Source organism: Meleagris gallopavo, chromosome 10 (genome assembly GCF_905368555.1).
Source record: "Meleagris gallopavo chromosome 10, MGAL_WU_HG_1.1, whole genome shotgun sequence".
Lineage (NCBI taxonomy): Eukaryota > Metazoa > Chordata > Aves > Galliformes > Phasianidae > Meleagris > Meleagris gallopavo.
In genome coordinates, this window is record NC_139413.1 from 6,664,309 (window position 1) to 6,691,613 (window position 27,305).

A 27,305-nucleotide genomic window follows, 5' to 3' on the forward strand; every position below is an offset into this window, starting at 1 on the left:
AGCCAGCCACGGTGGCCTTGGGATGCCCGGGAGGGACAGGGTGGCACTGCCTGCCTCTCAGCCATGCCCTTCTCTTGCAGCAGGCTCCCAGGACAGCCTGCTGGAGATCACCTTCCGCTCCAGCGTCCTCCCCGTGCTCTGCGACCCGACCACCCCGCAGCCCGAGGACACCCACCTGCCGCAGCTGGGCCCCGGCTCGGGCTTCCCCAGCGCCCTGGGCAGCCCCATAGGTAGGAACGACTGTCTGGTGAAGCTGGAGTGCTACCACTTCCTGCCGAGCTCGGGGTCGCACGCCCCGGAGCCGGCTCTGGGCAGCCTGGAGCTCCTCAAGTTCCGTGAGTCGGGCATCGCCTCTGAGTATGAGTCCAACACGGACGAGAGCGAGGAGCGTGACTCCTGGTCCCAGGAGGAACCGCCACGCTTGCTCAACGTCCAGCCCCGGCAGGACCTGGGTGACAGTCTGGAGGATGAGATCGCGGTGTAGGGGGGGCAAGAGGTGGCACAGAGCAGCCGGGACCCCCAGGGATGGCGGAGGGAGCGTGGCGCTGGTTGGCAGCAGGGGCCAGAGCTAGGCATGGCGCGAGATGCTGCCGTGCTGGCAGCTCCCTCCCTGACTTGTGCTGTGCCCAGGACCCTGATGCGTGCAGTCCACAGCAGCTTCAGGGAGGTAGACGCGATGGTACTGCAGTGTCTCAGCTGGAGCAGGGGGCAGATCTTCCTTCCCTGCTTCCCTTCATCTTGTCCTGAGCTCAGCCAGCCCTCAGCACCCTCAGCTTCATGCCAGGCTTGTGTTGCTCCCTGGTCCCCATGTCCTCCCAAGCTGCATCTTGAGATCAGAAGCAAGGGAAGCAAAGAGACCTCAGCAGCAGTCCCTGCAGGGCTCCTTGTGCTGCTGGCATTGCTGCCCAGCAACCGTGATGGGTTAGGAGCCACTGCTAGCAGTGTTACTATGGGGTGGAGCAATGAAACTGGAGAAGGTTTTTGCTGGAGGAATGAGAAAGCAGGTATGGGAAGGACAAAAGAGCCAGCATGAATTGGTTTCCTGCATGATAGAGATGGTGGGAGATGAGGCTGGAGCTATGCTACTGGGATGAGAGATGGTGCCCCATCGATGTGGGTGTGTGAGGGGGGAGGAATGCTGGGAAGGAGCTTGGAAAAGTGAGGGGGTAAGAGGAGGTTGCACAGAGGGTGCTGGGCACTGCCTGCTCCTCTCCTGGGCTGTGAAGTGGATAGGGAGGCACAAATGTGCATGCAGGGAGCACAGCACAGGGAGGATGAATTCTCCTTACCTCATTGCCTAGTTCCGGAGCTCTTTGGTACCGCTACCAGGTATCAAAGTCTTTCTGGTGCTGTCAAGTCGTATTTTCAAGCAATTCCCTGCACCACTGCTACTGCCAGTTCCCTGCTTGGCTTTACAGACAAACCATTCCATTTCCATGCGGTTGCTTGCCACCAGACCACTGCTGGCAATGGCTATGTGTACAGACAGACATGCACAGCCTCTCCATGGGAAGCAAGATCTCCTCCTTCCCTAGCTGCTGCGGGCACAGTGCACGTTCACATTCCCCAGAAGGGGTTATTCTGCAGGGTGACTTGGTGGCTGGGGTAACCCTGCTCCCAGGCAGGGTCTGGATTCATGGTGGTTGCTTCAGAGTGCGTGCTGACCCCAGGATGGAGAAGCGGGGCTCTGGACCCCTCTGGAAGGTGACACCAGTCATGAGGAACTGCTGGGAACTGCCTGGTGCAGGGCTCAGTGCCTGTACTGAGCTGGAATGGGAGAGGTGGGCACCCTACAAGGGGAGCTGGTGAGTGGCACAGTGATGCAACTGTGCATGTGGGGACCTTCATGTGTCCGGTTTTCATCTTCAGAAAAGTTAATCCAGAATGTCAGGGCCTCCACCAGCCCCTAAGAGGCTGACAGATGTTCTTGAGGGCCTCCAAAGGAGCCAGAGCTTCTCCCTGTTCTGCAGGCACACTTACCAGTTGCTCACTGCTGCAGCCTCTGAGAACGCAGCTGAAGGGGTGCAAACCAGATGACCCCTCTGCTCCTTATGGAAACATGGGGAGACAGGATTGGCATGATTGTCTTCCACATCTTCCACCCTCCTGTCCTGCTTCTGCTTTGCTTTGCTGCTCGCCTGCTGCTTTTCCTTTTGCCAGCTGTCTCTGCTTGATCTGCCTGCATCTAACCCCTGGCTGCGTATCTCCCAGACTCAAGCTCTTGCTCTACTCCAGTGTTTGACCCTGCTGTGAGGAAGGTCCATGGTTTCCTCCTGCTCCAGTCCCCTTGGGGCTGAGAAGCAGGGTGTAGGTGAGACCCCAGGGGGAGCAAGAGCTGTGCTGTGTACTGTACACCCCATGAGGAGGTGGGCACTGCAGGTAGCAGAGCTGTCAGGAGCTAGAGAGTCCTAGTGGGAAGGAAGGATATGTCCTCTGATGGATCTTGTGTCAGCACCAAGGGGCATGTGGGGAATGTGGAGCTCAAAGGCAGCCTTGGCTGCAGTGACCCTGAGATGGTGGAATTCTTAAGATTCTTAGGTCAGGGAGGGGAGTGAGAAGCCTTATTTGTGGATCTGCTGGAAGAACCCTGTGGATTGTGACCTTTGAGGGAAGAGTGGCCCAATAAAGCTGACTGATACTCAAAGATCACCTCCTCCAAGCTCAAGAGTGGTCCATTCCATCAAAGGGAAAGTCAGGCAAAAAATGGATGAGCAAGGAGCTCCTGGTCAAGTTCAGACCCCTCAAAAGAGGCATACAGAGGGTAGAAGCAAGTACAGACAACCTGGGAGGAATAGAAACATTGTCAGGATGAAGTTAGGAAAGCGAAAGACCAGATGGAATCAAATATGGCCAGAAATGTCAAAGACAAGAAGGGCTTCTGTAAGTATGTTGGTGACAGAAGGAAGAGTGCAGGTTATCTCTGAGCTGGTTCCAGCCTTTGATGCTGTCTCCAAAAGATCTTCACAGACAAGTTCTTGATGTATGGGACGGATGGGCAGACAGTGAGATGGGTTAAAAACTGGCTGAACAGCCAGGCCCAGATGGTAATCATCAGTGCAGACTAATTGGAGGCCAGCAGCTTGCAGTGTACCCTGGAGGTCAGGGGTGCTACAGCCCTGTTGAGCCTCCGCATGGACGATCTGGGTGATGCGGCACTCAGCACAACTGCAGACAGCAAACCTGGGAGCAGCGGCTGCTGATCCACCAAAGGGCGGTGCTGCCATCCAGAGGGACTGGAGAGGTGGGCTGGTGGGAACCTCCTGGAGCTGAGCGAGGAGAAGTGCAGAGTCGTGGCGCTGGGAGGAAAAGCCCAGGCATTGGGATGTTCCAAAAAGCAGTTTGACAGAGGTGGTCAGCTGATGGTCCTGCGGGACACCAAGCTGAGCTGAGGCAGCAGGTCGAGGCAGTGATCCTGCCCTTCTGCTTGGCACTGGTGAGGCCATGCTGGGAGCACTGTGGGCTCTCCAATGTAAGAGGCACGTGGAGCTCCTGGAGGAGAGACCAGTGAGAGGATGTGAAAATGGAGAAGGGACTGGAGCACATCTGCTGAGAGGCTGAGGGAGCTGGGACTGTTCCTCCTGAAGAAGGCTCAGGGGAATTTATTGATGTATTTAGATACCTGAAGGGAGAGGTGCAAAGAGGACGGAGCCAGGTATTTTTCAGGGGTGCCCAGGGATAAGACAAGAGGCAATGGAGACATCTGGAACGTGAAGTGCAGTGTGAACACTGGGAAGCACTTCTGTGCTGTGAGGGTGGCTGAGCTCTGGCAAGACTGCCCACAGAGGCTGTGGAGTCTCTTTCTTGGGAAGTTTCAAAAGCTGTCTGGATGTAGGCCTGGGCACCCTGTGCTGGGTGGCTTCGCTGGAACAGGACTCGGACAAGGTGGACCTTCTAATCATTCTGTGACTGTTTCAATGTGCCCACCAGTGGCCTGGTGTCCAGGGAAGCCCCCACACCAGCTCCAGAGGGACAGAGCAGGAGTGGGTGCAGCGCCTCCCGGGCATTTCCTGCAGGCAGGGCTGAGCCTTGGGTTCACGGTCAGCACAACCACAGGGAATGGTGAGCTGTGCCCCAGGGCTGACAGGGGTGCTGCAGCCCCCTGTGCCTTGCCAGAGCCAGCTGGGAGCCACCCAGTGCCATGCTGCACTGCGGCACCACGTTATGCGTGAGTGGTCCTCCTAACCCAGCACTGCCTACAAAATGCCTCTCTAGCTTCTCACTTTTGTTATGGACATTGACCGGGGTTTTATAGCTATATTTTTTTGTCCTTTCTTTTCCTACAACTGTCGTGTTACTAACTGTTGACTCGGTCTATCCGAGAAACCAATCTGTCAATGTAAGTGCACTTAACCCTTGGGTGTTGTCATTAGTTGATTGGCTTTTGCTAAATAAATCTTTCTATTTCTCAAGGCTTTCTGTTGTCTCTTCCTTCTTGCTGACTCTCTCTCTTTCTATACTCCTCCTGCCCTCCACCGTCTGCCAGCCTGGGCTGGCAGCCAGCACCAGGGGTGGCACCCCCAGCATTGCACAGATTCTCTTGGAACTGAGCATCCTCCTCTGCGGGACCCCGCAGCTCTCAGCTGTGCTGAATGCCAGCTGACTGTGAGAGAGGGGTGCCCCAAATGGTGTCGGGGTCATCTCAGGGCTGTTTGACAGCTCGAGGGTGCTTGTGGGCTGCTGGGGCTTGCACACCTCTCTGCAGAGATGCTATGCAGAGCTTTCCAGGCGTTAGGAATTTCTGGCCATTGGGGAAGGAAAACAGCCTCTTAAAGGACATGAGAAGCATTGTTTCAATGAGGGGCTGCAGCAGAGCTGTGCCTCCGAGGAGAGCTGGAGGCAGGCTGTGCTCTGCATGGTGTTTATTGTGCAGCAGTGGAGCAATGGAGCAGTGCCCTCCCGCGGCAGTGGCCCAGCTGCTGGAGCTACTGAGGCACCAAAGGGGTTTTGGTCTCCTGTACATTGTGCTCCTTCTCCAACAGGGCCTTGAGCTTGTAGTAATACACCTTGCAGCTGTAGCCCTCCTGGGAGCTGCGCTGGACGTGGTTCTTGACTGAGCACAGCGTGGGGAAGATGCGGCAGCATGACATGCACTTGTAGCCGTGCTTTGGCACATGCTGCTCCTGGGAAGCTGCAAGGATGTCTCCGGTGGTGATGCTGACCCTGTTGCTGGCACTCTCCGGGGTCTGGAGCTCCTCTGAAGAGCAGGAGAAAGAGGCGAGGGCCTCCAAGAGGTTTTTGGGATCCTCAGGCTCCCAGGTGCTACTGAGTGGACTGGAGGAGAGGTGCTGCTGAGAGGCTGCTTTGGTCCAGATGAGGTAGCTGTACGGTGAGCACCAAGGTCTGTAGATGGTGCGGGCAGGGAGCTCGCTGCCTGCTGAGGCTGTGGAGCTGCGGTCTGCAGAGGGAAGGGGCAAGAGAGTCAGGGTCGCTGCGTGAGCACGGGCACCCATGGGGATGGGAGTGGTGCTGGAGACACACGAGGAGTCCCACCCCCAGCACAATGTTCAGCAGAGCCCTTCTCTGCCCAGGGCTCTGGCTGGTGGGCTGGTCTGTCTCACTCTGTGGGTTGTGGAGGTGATGGCCTCTGTCACCAGATATCCCCCCAGCACTGAGAGCTCACCCAGCAGCCAGCTGGAACTGTCCCACGAAGTGCTGTCCTGGCATAGGGGCAGAGCTGGGGGCCATGAGCTGGCGCAGTTGGAGGCAGCATCCCCAGCTTTCAAGGTTCCTGCTGGGAAAACATAAGGGTGAAAAGCTCCATTGTGCAGAGGTGGGCTGCAACAGCAGGATTCCTCTCCCCATTCCTAGAAAGCACCTTCTGCCACAGGGGCTCCTGTTATCCCTCCTATGCCCATGCAGGCAGGTACCCTCAGCCAGAACCCTACTTGCTCCCCTGCCTGGATGCATCCTGGGTGCTCACCAGGCAGGCTGCACTGATCCCAGGAGAGAGTTTGCTCCAGGTTGCCTCTTCCAGGAGCATGGGGCATGGCCTCAATCAAAATAGCTGGCATGAAAAATCCATCCATCACCCTTGTGCAGGTCCTTTGGTGAGGCCCCAGAATCCACCAGCTGGCATTGCTAAGGGCTGATGTCACACATGCATACATGCACAGCAGAATGTTTTTGGAACACGAGGTTCTGCCCCCCTCAAAGTCTCTGGGAACCTGGTGGCTGAGGTGATGCTTGCTGGCTCCATCCTCAGGGCTGGTGCGGAGCAAGGGGCAAGGTGTGGGGACTCAATCTATTCAAGTTGAGGCCGGTTGAGCATGGGGTGGTGTGGTAATGTGGGATTTTGCACACACATGGCTCCAATGACTTGGCCATCGCAAGGTGAGTGAGCAGTAGAAAGTGCCATGTTGAGGATGTACAGTTCAGAGCCCAGGCGGTGGGTACCCCAGCAAATGAGGGATCCTGGGGGCATCCCCTTGCTGTACCCCTTGACAAACCTTCTCTCTCTTTCTTTCCACAATCTGCTTCCCAAGCTGCTTGGTGCCAGGTAAGAGATGTCCTCAGTGTGCTGGTGGCAGCAATGTGGTGCCCTGAGATTGTTGCTCCCCCACTCTGTCCTCACGGCATGCACAACACAACTGTGGGGCTACAGAAACGGTCTTTCTGTCCCCAAACGGTGTCCTCCCCACGCCGCTGGGAGGCAGCCCTGGGACGCTCAGCCCCTGTATCCTGCCTCATACCTACTCTCTGCTTCCTTTCTTTTCCAGTGGACCAGAGTATGTTTGAGAACACCAGCGCTGCCACGGCACCCACCCCACGCCTGCAGCACGTTCCCACTGGTGCCTTGCCACAGCCCTCCCGCCCTGCTGGCAGCCAGCACCTTCGTAACCTGGGCAAGGCCGTGGGGGCCAAGATGAACGACTTCCTGCGCCGCAAGGAGCCGGCCGGACCCCCTGACGTGGGAGTGATGGAGGTGAACACCAGCGCCGGCGCCGCACTGGGCGTGGGGCAGCCAGCGAGCGAGGACGGGTGAGTACCCTTGCACTGCACAACCCACGGTAGAGTCCTTTGGGTTGGAAAGCATCACTGCCTCTCTCTGCTTGTAGGAGCATGGGGCTGGATGCCTTCCCCCGGCTGGACCCCCCACCTCCCATCATCAAGAAGCGGACACCGCGTGCCCTGAAGACCCCGCAGGACATGCTCATTGCACCTCAACCAGAGGGCAGCAGCACAGAGGAGCCCCATGAGCCACCTGCAGCACACGCTGACCCTGCGGAGGAGTGGCCAGGGGCGAGGGACCTCTCCCCTGCGGAGCACTCCGGGGTGCTCAGTACGACTGGCATCCCAGAGCCGAGTGGGGACCAGCCCACTGCTGTCCTCCCTGTGCCCGACCTCATCCATAAGGGTGGCCTGGAGACCCCACCTCGCACGGAGAAGCCCCTCCGGGAAGCGGGGCTGGAGCACGAGCTGTCAGGGAGCGCAGGGCGTGCAGAGCCATGCACCCCCAGCCGGGAGGCAGAGGGTCCCCATCCTGACCTGCTGTCCTTCGAATAGCAGCGGGCAAAGGGCACTGAGGGGGCTGGCTCTCCCAAACACCTCTCTCTCTGCCACATGCTGTTCTTGGGGTCGTTATTTTGGGGAGAGGAGAGCCCCAGGGCAGCAGGAGGCATCCCTGAAACGGCCTGCGGTGCAGGGATCCTCCACCCCCCACCTCGTCCCTTCTTCCCAGGCGCCCCGGAGGAGCACAGCCTGACTCGGGCGGCCGCAGGGGCACCGGCTCCCTGTCCACACCTCTGTCCCACCACCGCCTGAGCCTGCAGGCTCTCATAGCCCCTCGGTGCCCCTCAGCCTGGGGGGAAGCACAGGAGGGGCAAACCAGCGGCCGCGGGCAGCACTTCTGACCCGGAGCTTCCCTCAGCGCAGCGGTGGCTTCGAGGGGTTACGGTGGGGATTATGGTGGGATTATGGTGGGGGTTATGGGGAGGTGGAGGCCCAAAGAGGGGGGAGAGCGGTCACTGTGTCACCCCCCAGCCGCACAGCTGCGTCCCACCCCCGGCCCTGAGGCCAGCGGTGCCGGCGGCACCCTCTATTTATGTTGTCTGGGGTGTGTACGTAGTTTGGGATAAAAGATGCGGATTGCACAATAAAGTTTTTTTTGTAACCCACCGACACGCGGAGCGCCCACGCGAACGGAGCGGGGCGGGGCCGGGAAAGGGGGCGTGGCGAAGGGGCTCGGCCCAATGGGCGGTGCCCCGCCTTTCCCCGCCCCACTTCCGGTGTCATGGCGGCCGCAGAGCGGCGGCGGCCGGGCCGGGGTGCGGGCGCGGGGCGGGTGTCTGCGCGGCGGGGCGGCGGTAACGGCGGTAGCGGCGGGGCGATGTGAACGGGCGGCGCCATGTCGGGGTGCGTGTGGGGCGCGGCGCCGCCGCTGCTGCTGGAGGCGCTGGGCCGGCTGTGGGAAGTGCAGGCGCCGCTGGGCAGCGGCTCCTCGGCCTCCGTGTACCGGGTGCGCTGCTGCGGGGACCCGCGGGCCCCTCCCGGCGCCGTTAAGGAGTTCGTGCCGCCCCCGGCCCGGCCTGGCCCCGCGCGCCGCCCCGGCGCCCGCCCGCCCGCCGCCGACTGCGCCGAGTACGGCTTCCGCAAGGAGCGCGCCGCGCTCGAGCAGCTCCGCGGGCACCGCAACATCGGTAACGGCCCCCCCCACCCCCGGGGCGCTCCCGGGATACGAGGCCTCGGCCCCGCGGGGGCTGTGGCTGCAGGGTGGGCACGGGGGGCGGCCTGGGATGGGATCCGCAGACGGCGGCCTTGCTTCCTCGAGGCTCCCTGGGCCGCCGGGGCGGGAGGTATCGCCCTCACCGGCAGGGCTGGTTCCGCCGGCTGCGCCACACACGGGAGGCTGTGGGTGGGCTTCTCCTGGGCTCCGTTCTCTAGGTGCCGTACGGCGCTGCCTGCCGCGGCTCGGTAGGCAGCGACGGGGAGGAGCGCCATCGCTGTGTGGTTGCTCCTGACCGAGGTTTACGACCTATCTCGCTGCAGTAACTCTGTACGGCGTGTTCACCAACCACTACTCGGCCAACGGCCCGTCCCGCTGCCTGCTGCTGGAGCTGCTGGACATCAGCGTGTCCGAGCTGCTGCTGCACTCCAGCAACCAAGGCTGCTCCATGTGGATGATCCAGCACTGCGCCCGCGATGTCCTGGAAGCCCTGGCCTTCTTGCACCACAAAGGCTACGTGCACGCAGACCTCAAGCCACGCAACATCCTGTGGAGCGCGGAGGAGGAGTGCTTTAAGCTCATTGACTTTGGACTTAGCTTCAAAGAGGGGAATCAGGTTTGGAATGCTCTGCTCTCAAAAGCAGTTCGCTCTGTCTTGAGCTGTGTGGATCTGTGCTGCTTTCAGCTGCTGGGTGTAGGAGGGGAGGTGGCATGGTCAGAATGGGCTGGTGCTGAGGGTTTCCTGGAAGGCTGAACTGTTGGCTGGGCCAGGAAACAGAAGCCATGATCCCATTCCCTGTGCATGTCTCTGATTAGCGTCAGTGTCTGCACACAGTTGTGGATTCCAGAGTTAATGATACAACTTCCTGGAAAGTTTGCTGTTTATGTGGTCAGACTGGTGGGAGCAGCCAGCTCTGTCAGATCTCCTTTTATCATCTCATATCGCATGTAGTAGTAATCCAGGCTTTGCTGTCAGCCAGTTGCATCATCCCTAGCAGCGTCCTTGCTCTTGTATTTACTTTCATCTTATCTTCAGCAGCTTCCCTTTCTGTTATCCTGGATGCTTCTTTCCCATGTCATTGTGCTGACCAAAGCCCTGTCCGTGGGTAGGTGGTGTTTGTTCTTTCCCAACATGGTCAGGTCTGTGCCTGCTTTCTGCTACTTTTCCTGTTTGCTTTCCTTCCCTCACTGACACTTCTTTGTTTTGGTGACGGTGGTTTTTGTAAATTTGTTTTTGCCCCTTTTATTCTCTTCCGTGGCCTCCGTTGAAAGCACAGACTGCTTGACTTTCTGCAGGTAGCCTCAGGAGATTCTGCACTTGGCTCGATGGAACTGCCTTTCATCTCTCCTGGTAACCTTCTCTGAGGGGTATCAGAATGTTTCTTGTCAGATAGCCTCTTAACAAATGAGCCTTTAGTCACAGGGTGTAGGTGGTGTGTGAGCTGTGACTCTTCTTTACGCGCATCCTGCCTTGTCCCTTTCCTTGCCCTCTGAGCATGTCAAAGATCATAAATTCGTGTATTTCTTTGACTGGTCTACCCGGTATTGACAGTTAGGCTTGCTGATCTGTGAATATCTGAGAACCGCGTGGGCGACCTGTCTGAATTGTTTGGTACAGCTGATTTGAATGTGTGTGCTTAGCAGCTTCTCCTTGTTGTGTTTGGTTTTCCCACATTCTTGGCTGAACACCATTTCGTGCTGGTAATCTGTCGCTATCAGCAGAAACCACTCTTCTGGTGTCCTGTGTCTGATGCAGATATATTTTTTTCCTTCAGGTCTGTGTTTTGCTGCTTGCTCAGTGAGTTGCATCCTAATAGTTGACCGTATTTTATTTGCTTCTACCATTCCTTCCAATCTGCTCTCTTTGGGCTGAATTTCTTTCTCTGGTTCTCATAATTACTCTGGCTGTTGGGATGAACCATCTGACCCTGCTTTGAATACGTACTGGATGTCAGCCTTTATTCTCTGCCCCTGCTCAGCAGAATATATGCGTGAATTTCTTATCTTAGTCAAGACCGTGTTCCTCACACTTCTGACAGCTCTGCCAGCATTATCCTTACATAATTTTTCTACAGTTACTGTTTAACAGGGAATGGCTGTACACAGAGCAAGGTCTCAACCACGTAAATCTCTCAATATACTTCACATGGTAGGAGTGAAATTCCATCTCTCTATTTTTGCCAGTGCCAATGACCACTGTGTTCTCTGCATCTTGAAATGTCCTTTAGTAGGGCTGCTGAACTGCTGCTTTCACCTCGCTAGAGGTTCTGTTCTTTGTTGATCAGAGAGGGGTACCCTACTGTGCAGTTTATCTACTTTTTCTTTTTTGGTTCTTGAAATGCTGCTGAGCTCTGTTGCTTAGAAATACTCTTTGTAGGCTTTATTTTCAATTGGAGAAGCAGGTGGTTTTGGTTTTAATATATCCCCTACATAAGTCTTGTGCCTTGTCCAGGAAGTAGTCTCATATTCTTCCGTTGTTCCTTGAGTACATCAGTGTATTATTGAACAGATATTGGACATAGGACACGACTAGACAAAGCCATGTCTGTCTGATGTGGTGTTGGCTGTGGGCAGGAGCTTGGATGGGAGATTTTCAGAGCTGCCCCCCAACCCTCACAACAGTCTTCGTGTGATTCTGTCATTGTCTTGTTTTAACTAGGCAGTGTGTGGGCATTTTCCTCTGCCAGCCACAGCAGCTGAGCAGGTATTGATTGCTGCAGCACTTCTGACTGCAAGGGGAGAGAAGGAAGAGGTGCGTGGGAAGCAGCTTTGATAATTCCTCGTCTGGGTGTCAAATGCCTGCTTCATTCTTTTAATATTTTGTTCTGGAGATCATCAGTGCTTAAATAACGAAGGCTGTTACTGATCCTCACTGTTCAGACTGAGCTGTTTGTGCTCTGGTACATGGAGCACATTTTGTGTGTTCCATCCACCCTTATTCTGAAACTTCTAATGTCCTCTGTACGTGCAATGTGACATCCAGGTTCTTTCTCCCATTCAGAGAGCTCAGGTGTTAGTGGGATGGCTGCTGTGTTGCTGAGGGGTGTTTTCTGTTCCAGGTAGTCTTATTGTTTTGTTTTTTGTTTTTTTTTCCCCCATCATCAACACAGCAGTGCAGCAAGTTGAGCTGCCTTCTGACCACACAGTACTGACTACACTATGCTTTTAGTAAATTTAGCAACAGTATTTTGGTGACCCATCTGTAAACTGATTTGAGAGTAGAGCAGAGAACCTGTATCTGTGAAATTAACTTCATGTGTTTGCTTGGTCTTCTGCAGGATGTGAAATATATTCAAACAGACGGGTATCGGGCTCCAGAGGCAGAACTGCAGAACTGCCTAGCACAGGCAGGGCTCCAGAGTGAGACGGAGTGTACCTCTGCTGTGGATCTGTGGAGTCTGGGAATCGTTTTACTGGAAATGTTCTCAGGAATGAAACTGAAACATACAGTCCAATCTCAGGAATGGAAGGTGAGCAAGAACTGCTGCTGGTTTACGCCAAACAAGTTCTCCTGCTTCTTATTTGTACCTTGGATTTGTAAGGTAGCACCTGGCAACTAGAAAGTATTTCCTTGATGTTTCTGTAATCCTATTGTCCTGGGAATTAAGATTTCAAAGCCTTAAAGACCTCTGGGCTCTGTAGGACTGTGTCTGAACACTGTCTGTGTTTAGGCTACTGAAATTGCACAGCTCCAGGATTCTGTGTCTGGAGCCTGTCTCTCCTCACGAGCTGTGAGGTGAATTTTTCTGACTGTAGTGTTGCACAGATGGAAGAATGAAATAGCTAAGTGGTGACTAGTTCAGCAGCACCATGCTGCTCAACAGTTATTTGCTGTTTCTACCATAAAGTCTAACTTTGGACTCTTTCTTGTGTAACCTACTGTAGGGAACCCACTTGTGCAGGAGGGTTGGACTAGGCAATCTCCAGAGATCCCTTCCAGCCCCTATGTTTCTGTGATTGTATTAGCTCTAATTTGGGATTTTTTTCTCCTACGACTTTATTCTGAGAAAGCTCTGTATTATGAGCCTTGAGCCTTATTCTGTCCTCTTCTTTCTGTGAAATAACTTTGTTTCCTGCTTCCCTTCCCAGTAACAGTATCCTTTCAACATCATAAAGTTCTCAGTAAGAACAAATCTGTGTGCACATACGCTTTCCAGTTTTCATGTGGGCAAATGACTCAATCTGAGATGAACCTGCAGCATCAAGGATCTCTCATGTAACACCAGAGTGTCAGAGCCCTCTGCATCGAGTTCAGAAAGCGATGCTTAACCCACCTCTCCCAGGACCTAGGTTATTTCAAGCTTTGCATTATTATTTGCTTTCATCCCTAATGACTGCTGCTTCTTCTTTTCAGACAAACAGTTCTGCTATCATTGATCGCATTTTTGCCAGTGAAGGGGTGGTTAATTCAGCCATTCCAGCTTATCACCTCAGAGACCTTATTAAGAGGTACCATTACTACATTTATGAAATGTTGCTTATAGATGTGCCCTGTGAAGTCTTGTGCCTCGCTCTTGGCAACTTAAAACCTACACCCACCACTTTTTTTTTTTTTTTAAATGCCCTTGTCACTGTGCTAGTAACAAGTGCAAGCATTATCTGTGTCAGCAATGATTCTGTATTTGGAGAAAACTGGAAAAATAACAGCACAGTGAAAACTTTGCTGCTTTCGGGGAGAAACAAAAGAGGGGCAGACAGTATTCAAATGTATTTGTGCAACTCTGCGCTGAGAGGTCTGTGGAAGAGATCTTCCTGACTTGTGACACTTCTTTGAAGCTGCAGAGTGTATGAGGCCACAATTTGGCAGAGAGCCACTTCTCAAGTTCAGTTGGGGATGCTCTCAGGCAAGCCCTGGGTTATTAGCTGCTTTGAATCCCATTTGTGACAAGATGTGGGAGCTCCTTGGAACGCAGTCATTTTTGTGTGACTCTAGATGTATGTATGTCTGAGACAAGGGTGAAATAGCCTGGAGAGGTGAAGCTGGAACATATAGTGTTCATTGTAATCCTGTAAGTGAGCAACTTCCTTAACTTGGTGTTGAAAGGCATCTCAGAGCAGCAGCACCTGTATTATGCTCTGCAGATGCTCTCAAGGGATCCTTCTGGTGTGATTAAGCTGTGAATTGGAAGATGTGCTCTTGACTGTTCTCTTTGTACTATGAGTGCCCTAAAGATAGGATATTCCTCAGTACTGCCTTCCAGCCCAAGTTGAATGTGTTGATGAAAGAATGTTGAATGCAGGAGCATAAGGATGTCTTTTCTCTTCCAGCATGCTTCATTGTGACCAAGGCAAGCGAGCCTCTGCTGAAAAGGCTTTGTGCAGCCCATTCTTCAGCATTCCCTTTGGTAAGTTGTGCACGTTGTCTCTGCTCACGTGGTTGTGCATTTGTTTCCTGTCTTGTCCTCATTGCTGCTCCTTGGTTTTGTGGCACTTGTCAGACCTCTGGTACTGCAGCAGGCAGGTCAGAGTGCTGTCCTTGCTCTCAGCACTGCTCTGTCCCTGTGGCTGTGTGGGCTGTCACTTTTCCTTCCCAGTAAATTCTGCTCAGATTGAACTGATGAGAATGCACTGGCAGCCTTATTCAACCAAGGGGACAGAAATAACCAAGGTACTTAACTGGAGTTATGACCATTAAGGTGCTTTTGAAGAGTGTGATGCTATTTACGGTAGGTGAATGGATTTTACTGTGCTAAGAGATTCCCAGTTCAAAAGCCAGGAATATGAGTAATATCTGGTGGTTGCATCTGCTTCTGCCTCCTCTTTGGAGGCTGAGCAGTCGCAGTGTGTTCTCAAGGTGCTGGAGCCCATCTTGGGCCTGGAAAACAGGGAGCAAGTCAGAGCCTGCTTCTTGTGGTGTCCATGTGGCAGGTCAGACAGATGCCACCTCTCTTTGATCTGGAGATTTCTCTTCAATAGAGAAAAAAGGTGGTGTATCCCCAGGACCCTCCATGTGTGGATTGCAGGCTGTCAGCAAAAGATGGGCTGGGACAGTCTTGTTCAGGCTCATACCTCTCTGCATTTCGTGTTCCAAAAGCAATATAGTAGCATTGTTCAGAGCTTGCCTGCTCTCAGGAGCACTGGTGAAGAGCTCCATGTCCAGCTTTTCTGCAGCATAAATCAATGCATCCAGCTTCTTGATGGGCTAGCATTTTCCCTTGAATCTGAGCCCTACTTTTCCTAAGCTGCTTGGTGTAGCTTGTTAAATATTGCATCTTCTGGGGTTGCATTTAGATATTGGGGTCTCTGCGTATTGAGCAGAAGTAACAAACTCATTCGTGTTTTAAAACTTCTCTTGCATTTCAGAAACTGTGACTGTTGTAATCAAAAAGCCACCTTCCATAAAAGGAGTTGAACCTTTCTACCAGACTTGCTTTAGAGCAGAGGGAATAGTATATTGGCACTGCTTTCTGGACTCATTTTGAACACACAGACCTTAAACTGTACCTGTTTGTACTAGGAAGGTGCTTCTGTGGTTAGTGCTACAAGTTTATACAACAGCTTCAATTTTTCTTAGTTGCTGGTTGTCTTCTTTGCCCAGGTTATACGTAAGCATGTCTGCATAAAGAAGCATTTACAGTTGCTTTCCTACGAAGGCAGAATATGATCTGTCGTTACCTTTCACTTGGACACAGCTGTTCTGTTTAGAGCAAAGACAGCTGAGAATGGCTTTCCTTGTCGTTTACAGCCAAGTCTGTACTTTCCAGTCTCTCAGCTTCTTTCCTGAGTTGCTTATAGACTGCAGCATGCTGTGTTGTCAGTGTGGTTGGTATCATCTGGGACTGTACAGGAGCATTGCTGCTAGGCAGAAAGTACACCCTAGGACAGAAAGGTATTGCAAGAAATGCATTTGTCAGGTGGCTCGGAGTTGTAGGGGTTTATTTGTCTCCCTTCTCTTTATTCCTGTAAAGTTGTTCACGGGATCTTACCTTCATTATGTGGCCTGAACTTCTTAGCACTTCTTCATGTAATTAATCATTTTCCCTTTTTCTGCTGCAAGATCGTGTGCAGGTCTTCAAAACAACATGTTGCATTTGGATTTTGAAGATGTTAAGGGAAGAACTTGAATATAATGTAGAATCAGCTGAGCCTTGTGCCTCAGTATAGCATAAGAACTGAAGTTATACAAGCTGTCTGGTTTGTTTCTAGCTTGTCTGGTACCAGTAACAGGAGGAGCAGGTTGCAGAATAGTTCTTTCATCTTCTCTCATTGCTGTATATAAGGGGTAGTTTGCTCAACTATCGTAGCCCTTGAGGTCTCATCAAGTTCTAAATCTGAGCTAAGCAGGCACAGTGCTAGTCTTAATTGCTGTTAGCTTGGTAATTTCAAAAGCAGTTTCAAGTGCTGGCCTCAGTATAATTGCAGACTGTACTGAATCCTTTGGGAGAATCTATCTGTGCACAGGCAGAGATATGTTGGAAATGGGGAAAATACATTATCAGTGTAAGTGCAGGTAACAATAGAGTGAAGCAAAACTATATTGCAAAAAGCAGGAAGTTCTTGTGTGTGATAGGAGTGCATGTTGAATCAGCTTTGTCTTTGTGCTCCTTTTGTTTCTTTTGTTTTCTGTAACTCTGTGGATGTCAAACAGCTCCCCATATCGAAGATTTGGTGATGCTCCCCACACCTGTGCTGAGGCTGCTGAATGTTCTAAGCGATGCTTCTCTGCAGAGTGAAGAAGAATATGAAGGTTGGTGTGTGTGCTCTGCATTTCCCATAGCGATGTCATCTTAACTGTTTTCTTTGGATTTGGTAATGAAAGAGCAACTGGAGGAGCAATTAATAGGCACAAGAATAATGAGCTTCTCAGCTGAGCTCTGATACCAAGAGGGTCAGCTGAGACTGAAAGATGGAACCAGAATGTAGAGCTTATAGGGAATTCTTAAAGAATCTCAGATTTCCAAAAAAAAAAAAAAAAAAGGTTTTTATTTTCCTATTTGATTAAATGCTTACAGAACCTGTAATGTGTTTGTGGCCCTGAGCTTCTGCAGAACGTGCACGGGACTCTGTGGAACCCAGGAGCAGGATCCTCAATAGTTTAATTGGTTGACTTATCCAAGATCTCGTAAGAGAACTGAAATAAATTGAGTTCTTAAACTGTAACAAAGCCATACTTGATAGGTAGCAAGGCATGCTTGTGGAATTTACTTTTCTGCTTGCTTTCAAATCCCAGTGAGTGGCACAGGCTAGAGATCTCAGGGGATAGGAGTTTAAAAGGCTGTGTTCCACTCACACAAAGACTGGTTTGTAGCAGCTACTTTAGATCCCTTCCTCCAAGTGCCATAACCAAAAATAAGCAGTCACAAATCCTGAACGATTTAGCTACTGGAAGGTCAGGCTTCACATGTAAGGAGAAGTAGTGTTTGTTTTCAGGGATCCCCTGCCTGCACGTCTGTGACTGTGGGCCTCAGTTCAGACACACTCTTGTTATATGTGACTGTTGAGCAGTATCAATTTCTGTGGTGGGAATTCTTGATCATTGATTTTAAATTGGAGAGGAAAAGATTGTGTTGACTGGAAGTTCTGGATGTGTTCATTTAGCCGTTGGTTGTTTCTTAGCACACTCTAGTTTGCAAAGTGAAAGACAACCAGCTCTTTCCTTTCTCAGATATCCTGGAAGACATAAGGGAGGAGTGTCAGAAATATGGACCGGTGGTTTCCTTGCTTATTCCAAAGGAAAATCCTGGTAAAGGCCAAGTAAGTGAATGGAGGGAAGAGGCTGTGCAATCATTCTCATGGTCACTTTGTGTGCTGCAGGACTGCTTTCTCAGCTCCTGACTGGCAGCAGTGCTAAAAACAGCTGGTTGTCTTGAAGTTCAGCACGCGTTCCTTCCCAGATATGTAGAATTCTCTAACCTGAGAGGACCCCAAAAACAGCTTTAGAAGAGGGTCTGGAATATGGGAGAGAATGGGAGAAACCAACGTGTAGGAGAGGAAGTGCTGAGGATGTAGAGCGTTACCATAATTTCTCCCACCTTACAAAACACACTGTCCGCAGAAATGAGGAGTGAGAATTGAAATTGCAGCTCAGAGATGCATCTTCTTCCTTTTTAGCTCCACTGCCCTGGATTCCTCCACAGATGGGGGGAAAAATTTGCTTAGAGACTGTTTTCTCAGTTGCAGGGTTGGGAGGGGGGCAGGTGGCATGGTGTCCCAGGGGCATTACTTTTCCTCTCTCTTTTTCAGGTCTTTGTTGAATATGCAAATGCTGGTGATTCCAAAGCTGCCCAAAAAATGCTGACTGGAAAGATTTTTGATGGCAAGTTTGTTGTGGCTACGTTTTACCCACTGAGTGCCTATAAGAGAGGATATCTGTACCAAAACTTGCTGTAGGCAGTAGCAACAATCAGGAGAGTTGTCTCACTCCTCTTCCTCACGTATTTTACAGTTGAATGTACAAAAGAGCTTCCTAGCCCTGCTTCTGAGTCATCTGTAAAGGAGAGATGCAAAGGACTGAAATGGGCTTTGAAACCTTTACTGCTGCTTTGTGATGTGCAGAGGAGGCCTGGGTGGCTTTAAGCGTGTGTGTGTGTGTGTGTGTGTGTGTAGTGCTTGCTTGTTTACATTGGATGTGTGGCTTTGCCTGCCCCAGCAGGCACTCCGGTGACTGGAAGGTGGCTGTGGGAGCCTTGCAGGCAGAGAAGGTCTCAGCAAGCACTTTCAAATGATGGAAGTGAGAGCACTGAATGTCTTGGCCGTAGCGCCTGGTTTTGCTCTTCAGAGAGGATTTCTTTATTAAGCTTTCCTATGATACCTGTGCTCTCCTCTAGTGGGGAGGAAGAAGGCTTCCCTGCCTTTTCTGTTTGTGGTGAATCGAGCTGAAGCACCATCGTCATCCTCTCAAGACTGGACTGGGAAGACTTTGAATCTTCACGTCCCTTAGAGCAAAAGGAAGGAAGCAGGAAAATGGTACCTGCTGAGCCTGCAGTGCTACCCTGTCACTGACTGGTGATGCGAGAGGAGCCGCATGTCTCACCTGGCACAGATGGCATGCTGGGCTCCGGGAGCGAGGTGTGGCTGAGCTGAACTTGCTTGCCTGCGTGGGATAGGCAGGGACTGACTGGGTGTGGTTAAATGTCGTCAGAGCAGTGCCAGCCTCAGTCCCAACACAACCTGTAAGCACTTTGTAGCCTGAGGTGATGTGAAAACTGTCACATGGAGTCATCTTTTTAGCCTGCGCCCTGTGCTGGCACTGACGCTCTGAGCTCTGATGCCAAATCATCTGTAATATGCAAGTGTCTTTAGGTGATGTTTTTGGAAAGGGGTGTGTGGTGTTCTTTGTGTATCTGCAGGACTTCTGCCTGAGAGTCTTACAAGAAATAATGTATTTGTCTGTTGTAGGTTCCACGCTTGGCTTTTCTGTGTTGTGCATTTTGTTTTTGCATTAACCCACTAGACTTGTTGTAGATTAGAAGCACTGACACTTTTGGTCCTTAATAGGTTGCACAAAGGGCCTGAGGCAATCTGAGATCCTGTTTGGAAAGGGCTTGGCCAGTTATCACTCTTAACTGGCCAGATTGATGTCTTTCCCAGTGTCAGGGACAACAGCCACAGGCTTCTGGAGAAAGAACCTGGGTGAGCATCACCACTCCCCCCAGAGCGTGCTCTCTGCTCATGTGGCTTTGATGCACAGACAGAAGATCCTTAGAGCAGCTGCTAGCATGGAGCAGCCAGATGGTTGCTTCCCAGGGGCACACAGACCCATGTCTGTGTGCAGGGACAGACAGCCCTGCACAGAGGGGAATAGCATATTCCAGCGTGCAGCCCTGGTACCAGGTTAGTGATGAGGAGACCCCTCCTGTCACAAACCCTCCTGAATTCTTTTCTCCAGCTGGAATACTTGAAGGCAGCTGCCCAAACTGTCTCTGACAGTTAATAATACCTGAATTACCTTGCAGTTTACTTCCTTGCAGTTTACTTCTTGCATCTTGCTGATGCTGGACTTGCTGGAATTCTGCACTTAAATGGTCCTCCTGATTTTTGCCCTGTGTGTGCACGTGTGCAGTGTGTTGGAAGAACCAACGTCTGTAGCATTTCATTAGTCTCTGTGCTGGCGTTGGAGGCCTGTCTACTACAGCCCTTGCCAAACTTACCCAGAAAGGACCAATCTCTTTGAATTTTCTGTAGCCTTTGAGCTGGTAGATTTTCCAGGAATAAAAATCCCACGGTGAGTTTTAAGGTATGATTTGCTGATCAGACTGTACCCAGAATTATACTACTTTGGTGTACGTAGCTGTAAAGCAGCTTTGCTTAGATGGGGTGTGTGATTCATTGCTTTTAATTCAGCTGTCCTTGCAGTGAAGTGGCTTTATTGTCTGGGAGGATCCAGATGATGGTTGGATTTAGGGTTTTTTTTCTATGTGAAGAGCAGTGTTTAATTTGTATCAAGTGCTCTAAATGTTGCTAGGTAGTAACTGACCTCCTCAGATCTGAGTTTTTGCTTTCTCTGGCAGGCTTGGCCATTGGTACCGGCACTTTGGCCCAGGAATTCCCAGGTTCAGTGCCACTGTGTCAGCAGTGCTGAGCTGGCTGTGTTGTGCCCCAGCTGGCAGAGGCAGAGCTGAGGGATCTGCCCAGCTAAGTGCCAGCCACGGGAGCAAGGAAGGCTCTCAGCGATGGTGGGACCTGTGCATCTCTCCAGTGCTGTGAGCTGCTCTGCTCTCTTTCAAGCTTATCTCCTTTTCAGGCAGTTGGCTTTGAATTTTTGGTTAAAGGTGAGAGCTGTGCCAGGAACTAAACACATCCGCAAGATGCAAACTCCTGCTGCCACATTTTTCCACTCAGTGAGACCAGGTTTGAGTGCTGATTTGAGCAAAAAACCCAAGGCTGTTGGTTTTTTTATTTTTATTCCTGCTGGCTGGAGTTGAAGATGCTGATCTCTGTCACTGGGTCCAGTCCCTGACTTTTCCCTGCAGGCTGCAGGGAGGTGTAGAAATTCCTCAGAACAGAAGCGTTTTAGCATTGTCTGTCACCATCTGCCTGCAGCTTGATAGAAAAAGGCTCTGAAACTCACCCTGGTGTCTCAGTGAGCTCTTGGTGGTTTGGCATAAGCCCCGCTAAAGCCTGCGTTCCTTAACTCTAGATTGTACTTGAGTGTGTGTGATGGTTTGATCTAAAGTGACTGTTTGGCTGTGGATGGGCATGGCTCTCCTTGTCTCACAGTACCACTTGCTGAAGAGGTGAGGTGTTGAGGTTTTCCCCCAGGTGCTTGCAGGTTTCTCGGTCTGTGCTGCAGGAAGAGCTTCCTCTTATGAGGTGTCCTTCTCCACAACTACAGTGCTGGTTTTTCCCTGGTGCTGCAGCTGTCAATGAGGTCATGTTCCCAGTGTAGGCTGGAGCTCTTGCAGCATCTGGAGAGGAAATTGTGGCTGGGAGAAGGTATCATCTGGGGAGAAATCTGCTTCAGGGAGAAGGATGAAAGGTGAAGTCTCTGGAGACAGCACAGCTGTGAGCGGTGTCCCTGTGCGGGGCTCTTCCTGGCTCTTAAAGCTGAGGGCCGAAGGTGGAATGAAATCCAGCAGTCAGTTTCAGCTGCTGTGTGCGTGTATGTGTGCGAGCAGGGCGAGAGCGAAAGTTCTTTGCGCTTCCAGCTCTTTATTACATCCAGGGAGAGTAACTCCGGGTCACTGCCTGAGGCGCGGCCAGACCCCGTCTTCATTCCCAGCTCCATCACCGCTGCTCTCGGCACGGTGCCAGCACGGCACACCTCGGCTCGTCCTCCTCGGGCACTCGGCACAGCCTCTCCTCCCCCTCTCCGGATCCGTGACCTCGCTCTCCATCCGGGTTAGGTGTGAGCCGTCGTACCCCGTCACGCTGAGCGGCCGCGCGCTCGTTCCCTCCCCGATGATCAATAAATGACGCTTGGAGACACGGCAGCGTGCAGCCAGCTTCATTCCCGCGCGTCGTCCACGCGGTGGGGCCGGGAGGCGGCGGGACCGCGCCGGATTTGCGGCTCCGTGCGGGAGCGGTGTCTCACGGCTGCCCGTAAGCGGGGGCTGAAGGCCCGGCCGCGTTGCGCAACCGCCCCGTCCTGACGGCGGCTCCTCGGGGAGGGGGAGCGGCCCCGGCGAAATGACGCGCGGGGTGAGGCCGTGTGCGCCGTGCGCTGCTGTGACCGCGGCCGGTGAGGGCCGGCTGCCTGCGGGACAGCCCTGCCTTTCCGCTGGGGAGCGGGGCCGCACTGGGTCTCCGTGCGCTCGGAGTGCGCCGCGGGCGTCCTCCCGCTGGGCCTGCACACTCCGCCGACGTGGCGCCCGTTGCCGTGGCGGCCCGTCGCTCCCGCCCCCTTCTCCTCTATCGCAGCTCTCATTGGTCGAGGTTCGGGGGGCTGTGCGTGACCCCCCGGCTCCGATTGGCGTCGTTGCGAGGCGGGCGGGCTAGTGAGGACGCGCGGGCCGGTTCCGCCTCCGCCCGCCATTGGCTGCGCGGCGGCGAAGGCTATAAAAGGGGCGGCCGGCGGCGGCGGCGCCGCGCGGAGGGATGGAGGCGGCGGGCGAGGAGGACGTGGCGGCGCTGCGGCGGCGGCTGGCGGCGGGCGGGCAGGGCCACGTGCTGCGCTTCTGGCCAGAGCTGGGCGCGGCGGAGCGCCGGGCGCTGGCGACCGAGCTGAGCGCCATGGACGTGGCCGAGATCAACCGCTTCTTCCGCCGGGCGCGGGGCGGCGGCGGCGGAACGGCGGCGGCGAGGCCGGACGCGCGGCTAGAGCCGGTACCGAGGGACGTGCTGGGCAGCGCCTCCCGCGACCGCTGCCTGCTGCCGGGCTGGGAGAGCCGCGGTAGGTGCGGGGAACGGCGGGGAGCGGCGGGGCGCGGAGCGGGGCCGGCGCGCGGAGCCCCACGCGTGTCCCGTCCCTCCCGTGCGCAGGGCTGGCGGAGATCGCGGCGGGGCGAGTGGGCGCGCTGCTGCTGGCCGGAGGGCAGGGCACCCGTCTGGGCGTCCCGTACCCCAAGGGCATGTGCGACGTGGGGCTGCCCTCCCGAAAGAGCCTCTTCCACCTGCAGGCCCAGCGCCTGCGGCGGCTGCAGCAGCTGGCGGAGGAGCGGCACGGCACGGCGTGCAGCATCCCCTGGTGAGCGATCCGGGGCTGCCGTGGGCCGGTGTGCTCCCGTGTGGGTCGGTGCGTTCCCTGGGCTGAAGCTTCCCTGCCGGCTGTCACGTTGCGGGTGATGCCCGCTGTTGGCTTGGCCGAGGGATGGCTCTGTAAGTCCCTCGTGGAGTGAGGATGCCAGACCCCGTGTTCCTCCACAGGTACATCATGACGAGCGGGCGGACCATGGAGTCCACCAAGGAGTTCTTCCAGAAGCATCGCTACTTTGGCCTGAAGAAGGAAAACGTCATCTTCTTCCAGCAGGGCATGCTGCCCGCCCTGGGCTTCGATGGGAAGATCCTGCTGGAGGAGAAGGGCAAGGTCGCCATGGCGCCAGGTCCGTGGCTGGCAGCAGGTGCAAGGGGCTCAGTGCTGCACCCCGGCCCGTTCCCCACTCCCCCAGCTGGGCTCCCCACCGTCAGCCAGCCCAGCCCCTCCCGTGGGAGCAGGCGGTGGCTGTGCCGTGACGTGTGTGAATGACACAGGCTGGGAGGTGCCGGCTTGGCAGGAGGGCTGGGGTGGGGTGCAGCGGGGCTGGGGAGCCTCCGAGCCCGCTTCTTGGCCATGCCGAGGAGGAGGGCCCAGCACGGCTGTGCCCAATGCTGCTTCCCCACCCCAGATGGCAATGGGGGTCTGTACCGGGCACTGGGGGTGCACGGCATCGTGGATGACATGGAGCGAAGGGGTGTGCAGAGCGTCCATGTCTACTGTGTGGACAACATACTGGTGAAGGTGGCTGATCCCAGGTTCATCGGGTTCTGCTTGGAGAAGGGAGCGGACTGCGGGGCCAAGGTATGGTTCTCAGCCTGCCCCCACCCTGGCTTCCCCAGCCCCGTTCCAGCTGTGACATCCTGGACACACGTGCAGTGGGTGCAGCTAGCACCAAGCACAGCTCCACGTGTCAGCTGTGGGATGTTGCACACCCAAAGCTTTGCTCAAAGGCTGGATTAACAGCAAAAGGTGCTGAGCATTTGTGTTTGCTTTGGGCTCGGCTCTGGCAAACAGACAGTAGATCTCACTGACCTTGGTGCTGTTGGAGCTGGGAAGGGAAAGCGGTCCCTCCCTCTGGCTGGCAGGAGGAGAAAGTAAACCCGGATGCCCTTCTCTGGGCAGGTGGTGGAGAAGACCAACCCCACGGAGCCAGTCGGCGTTGTGTGCCGCGTGGATGGTGTCTACCAAGTGGTGGAGTACAGTGAGATCTCCCTGGACACCGCACAGAAGCGGGGCCCAGATGGGCGGCTGCTTTTCAATGCCGGCAACATCGCCAACCACTACTTCACCACCTCCTTCCTGAAAGATGTCGTCAAGTACGGGCTCAGCTCCATATGTTGGACCTGGTCCTCCAGATGAGATGAGCCATGGCGTGGTGTCCCTGTGCCCGCCTTAGGCTTGCTCTCTTGGCCCCTCGCAGCACCTACGAGCCGCAGCTGCAGCACCATGTTGCTGAGAAGAAGATCCCACACGTGGATATTGAAACGGGGCAGCTGATCCAGCCTGAGAAGCCCAATGGGATCAAGATGGAGAAGTTTGTCTTCGACATCTTCCAGTTCTCCAAGTATGGCTTTCAGTCCCTGGGCCACGGGTGGGGATGTGACCTTGGGGATGCCCCAAGAGCAGACCCGACCCTCCATGACCTATTCTCCTCCCCAGGAAGTTTGTGGTGTACGAGGTGCTGCGTGAGGATGAGTTCTCTCCTCTGAAGAATGCAGACAGTCAGAACGGCAAGGACAACCCCACCACGGCACGGCACGCCCTGATGTCCCTGCACCACCGCTGGGTGCTCAACGCAGGGGGACACTTCGTGGACGAGAATGGCACACGCCTCCCCGCCATCCCCCGGTGAGCTGCTGCTTCCCTGGAAGGGCAGAGCCTCCTCCATCCCCCTGGGCTGGCTGTAGGACATCGGGCGGCCTCCAGCCTTCCTGGTGCCGGTTCTCCTGCATCCAGCGCTGCCGTCAGCAGATCGCAGCACTCCTTGGCCAAGAGACTGCTGCCGCTGGTTGGAGATGGCACCGAGCGGAGCGAGTCGGGGATGGCTTTCCCATCCTTCTTAACCCTTCTTTATTCCCACGTAGCGTCACAAACGGAAGGTCAGATGCCACCCCGGCCGATGTCAATGACAAGTAACTATACGTGCCACCGGGCTGCATGGTGGCGGGGCTGGGTGTAGGTACTAACGGGCTGCAGGCGGAGCGAGGTGACCGGGCACTAACAGGGGCTCGGGCGCATGCTGCCTGCAGGCATGTCTTGCTGTAGGAGAGTGGTGGCACACTTCCTTCCTGGTGCTCCTTTCCGCAGAGGCTTTGGGAGAAGGTGAAGGGTTCTGTGCTGCTGCGGTGAGCTGGTCCCTGCCCTGCTGCGGGGGAGCAGCCCCAGGACATGGGAGGTGACTGATGTCTCCCAAGGTCTGCCCGACACCCAGCAGGTCGCTTGCTGGAATGGGATGAAAGGCATTGCACGCCCTGAGCAGGCTTTGATGTAGTTAGTACCTGTTGGCCATAGTGGGGATGGCCAGCTGTGCTCAGGAACTCCAGCTGTTGGGCTCAGGATCCAGGTTGACATCAGCAGAGCCAATGGCAAAAGGCACATGTAAATGCCCCATCCCTGAAGGCATTCAAGGCCAGGCTGGATGTGGTTCTGGGCAGCCTGGTCAAGTGGTTGGCAACCCTGCATGTAGCAGTGGCATTGAAACTAGATGATCATTGTGGTCCTTTTCAACCCAGATCATTCTATGATTTACAAGCATAGGAAGCATGGAGAGGTGTTAAAATTATTGCTCTAATAGCAGCATGCTCTGCAGGCACGGGGATATCTGTGCTCCAGGCACTGGGCTTATCTGAGAAGGATGCACCAACGGGTCGGAGGGCACTCCCACTGCTTGCCTTCCATCCCCTTCATAGACGCTGCACTGCTGCCTTCTGATGGATGCACTCGAGTTCTTGGTTTCTAATTCAGGACTCTGGATGCTGCCAGGTTTATAGATGCCATCATGCAGTTAGAATGTAGGATAACAGCTGCAGGTAGCGGCAGTTCTGCTTTTTTTTCTTCAATACTGAATGTTTTTTTAATGATACTGAATGATTAAAGCAGCCAGACCCTAAGGAGGACACAGGCACAAGGACCCCATGCACCACTGTGCCATCACTGTCCAGGAAGGGGCACCCTGGGGTGGTCCTGCAGAGGCTGGGGCAATCCCCGTGGCAGCAGGGTGCAGGAAGAAGGAGCATCAGATGCAGTGAGGCAGAGGGCTAGGGGCATGGCGCTGCTGTAGTGCACACAGAGATCCTTCTTAAAGCTGTGCCTTGAGTTCTCTCCTCTTCTAGCTGCTGCCCCTATCTAAACCACAGCTCACGCCTACCTGGGGAGCACGCAGGGCTTTGCTAACCGGGGGGCCACGTGCCAGCAGCCTCCAACACCAGCCCCCAGCCCACAGTTGCCTGTGGGGGGCTGACAATGGGTTCTCTCTGCAGTCTGAAGGATGCCAGCGACGTGCCCATCCAGTGTGAGATCTCCCCCCTTGTCTCCTACGGTGGAGAGGTAAGTATGGCTCTGCCGTGGGGCAGTGCCCACGCTCCTCCCCCTGACTAACAGGTTGCTTTCTGCTCCACTAGGGTCTGGAGGAGCTGGTGAAGGAGCGGGAGTTCCGTGCGCCTTTGGTCATCGATGAGGATGGGATCCATGAGCTGGTGCACAACGGGATGTAGGCAGCGCTGGGACCCGGCCGTGCTCGGACATGCTGCAGCTGTGCCTGGCTCCGACATGTTGTCTGCTTCTATTTATGTTTTAATTTAAAAACCAAACACTTGGAAGATGCCCCTGCCGTGAAGCACAGCTGCAGTGCTGCTCTTTGCACTGTGGGTGTGTATCTGTAAACCTGTATATACCAGTGGTCAGTGTACCTGCAGAGGGGTTTTATGGTACAGGGCTGGGGTTAGCCCTGGATTTTTATTTTTCTCGAAGCAACGTGGCTATTTTTTTTATAGGATCCTTGTTATGGCCCATCCCCTTTTTGCTCATACTTTATATATTGCACAACTGGAATTGCCCCATTAAACCTCTATGTTCCTCCTGACTGCCACCTGGTGTTGTGCAGCGGTGACTGTGTGCCACTGTCATTGCAGTCCCTCTGGGCACCGGGCTGGGGCGGCTGCAGAGGAGTCTTGGGGATGCCCATGTCCCAGAAGAGAGTTTTCAGGGTGTGCTGGGGCACTGCAGGGAGGTGGGGGCTGCTGGTGTTTGCCTTGGCTGCTGGGCTGTTTGCACACCAACACTTCTGCATCAGGTCCTGGGATGGAGCAGCGCTGTCTGCTGCCAAGTTATGTGAGCACTGCCTCTGGGTAGCAGGAGGTTTGGGGTGGCTGTGCTTGCAGGCACGTAGGGGCGGTGGGCACGGGTGGCACTGCCCCCGGGGGGTTGCGGCACTGGGTCTGGCAATGGGGGGCAAAGGACTCCAGCATGTTGCCGCAGCCTGACACTATTGCACAAAGCATGATTAAAACCCAATATTATTATTTTCTCCATGCTCTGTTGCGTTGTCAGCGACCACAGTGCCAAGCGGCT

General features: G+C 54.3%; 4 protein-coding genes across 9 annotated transcripts in view; 3 read left to right on the forward strand and 1 right to left on the reverse strand.

The window, feature by feature from the left end:
* The window catches only part of NOS1AP (nitric oxide synthase 1 adaptor protein), a 31,290-nt gene extending 23,175 nt beyond the window's left edge, over positions 1-8,115 (forward strand). For 4 of the 5 annotated variants that reach the window (XM_085232107.1, XM_085232110.1, XM_085232108.1 and 1 more), the window contains exons 10-12: positions 81-230; positions 6,717-6,978; positions 7,056-8,115. In XM_085232107.1, coding sequence (XP_085088233.1) covers positions 81-230; positions 6,717-6,978; positions 7,056-7,503 — 860 coding nt within the window. In that variant the 3' untranslated portion in view covers positions 7,504-8,115. The remainder of the gene's footprint in view (positions 1-80; positions 231-6,716; positions 6,979-7,055) is intronic. The other variant, XM_085232106.1, reaches the window with a different exon arrangement.
* Positions 4,882-6,061, reverse strand: SPATA46 (spermatogenesis associated 46). The gene is made up of 3 exons (XM_019618549.3): positions 5,921-6,061; positions 5,621-5,731; positions 4,882-5,395 (listed from the first exon to the last, which is right to left on the reverse strand). Exons 1-3 carry the CDS (start codon positions 6,024-6,026, stop codon positions 4,923-4,925), a joined length of 690 nt encoding a protein of 229 aa, XP_019474094.3. The 5' UTR covers positions 6,027-6,061; the 3' UTR covers positions 4,882-4,922.
* Positions 8,116-8,206: 91 nt separating the features above from the next.
* Positions 8,207-21,534, forward strand: UHMK1 (U2AF homology motif kinase 1). The gene is made up of 8 exons (XM_085232113.1): positions 8,207-8,636; positions 8,986-9,278; positions 11,941-12,132; positions 13,017-13,111; positions 13,931-14,007; positions 16,251-16,349; positions 17,268-17,356; positions 17,846-21,534. The coding sequence occupies exons 1-8, from the start codon at positions 8,345-8,347 to the stop codon at positions 17,990-17,992; spliced, it is 1,284 nt and encodes a 427-aa protein (XP_085088239.1). The 5' UTR covers positions 8,207-8,344; the 3' UTR covers positions 17,993-21,534.
* A 552-nt stretch (positions 21,535-22,086) lies between these two features.
* UAP1 (UDP-N-acetylglucosamine pyrophosphorylase 1) lies at positions 22,087-26,823 on the forward strand. Of its 2 annotated transcripts, XM_085232111.1 has the most exons (10): positions 22,087-22,433; positions 22,523-22,727; positions 22,907-23,082; positions 23,365-23,537; positions 23,859-24,052; positions 24,157-24,300; positions 24,396-24,584; positions 24,821-24,868; positions 26,216-26,282; positions 26,357-26,823. In XM_085232111.1, the coding sequence occupies exons 1-10, from the start codon at positions 22,139-22,141 to the stop codon at positions 26,447-26,449; spliced, it is 1,584 nt and encodes a 527-aa protein (XP_085088237.1). In that variant the 5' UTR covers positions 22,087-22,138; the 3' UTR covers positions 26,450-26,823. The 2 variants fall into 2 exon arrangements, with proteins under 2 accessions (XP_085088237.1, XP_085088238.1); XM_085232112.1 differs by lacking the exon at positions 24,821-24,868.
* Positions 26,824-27,305: the final 482 nt, after the last annotated feature.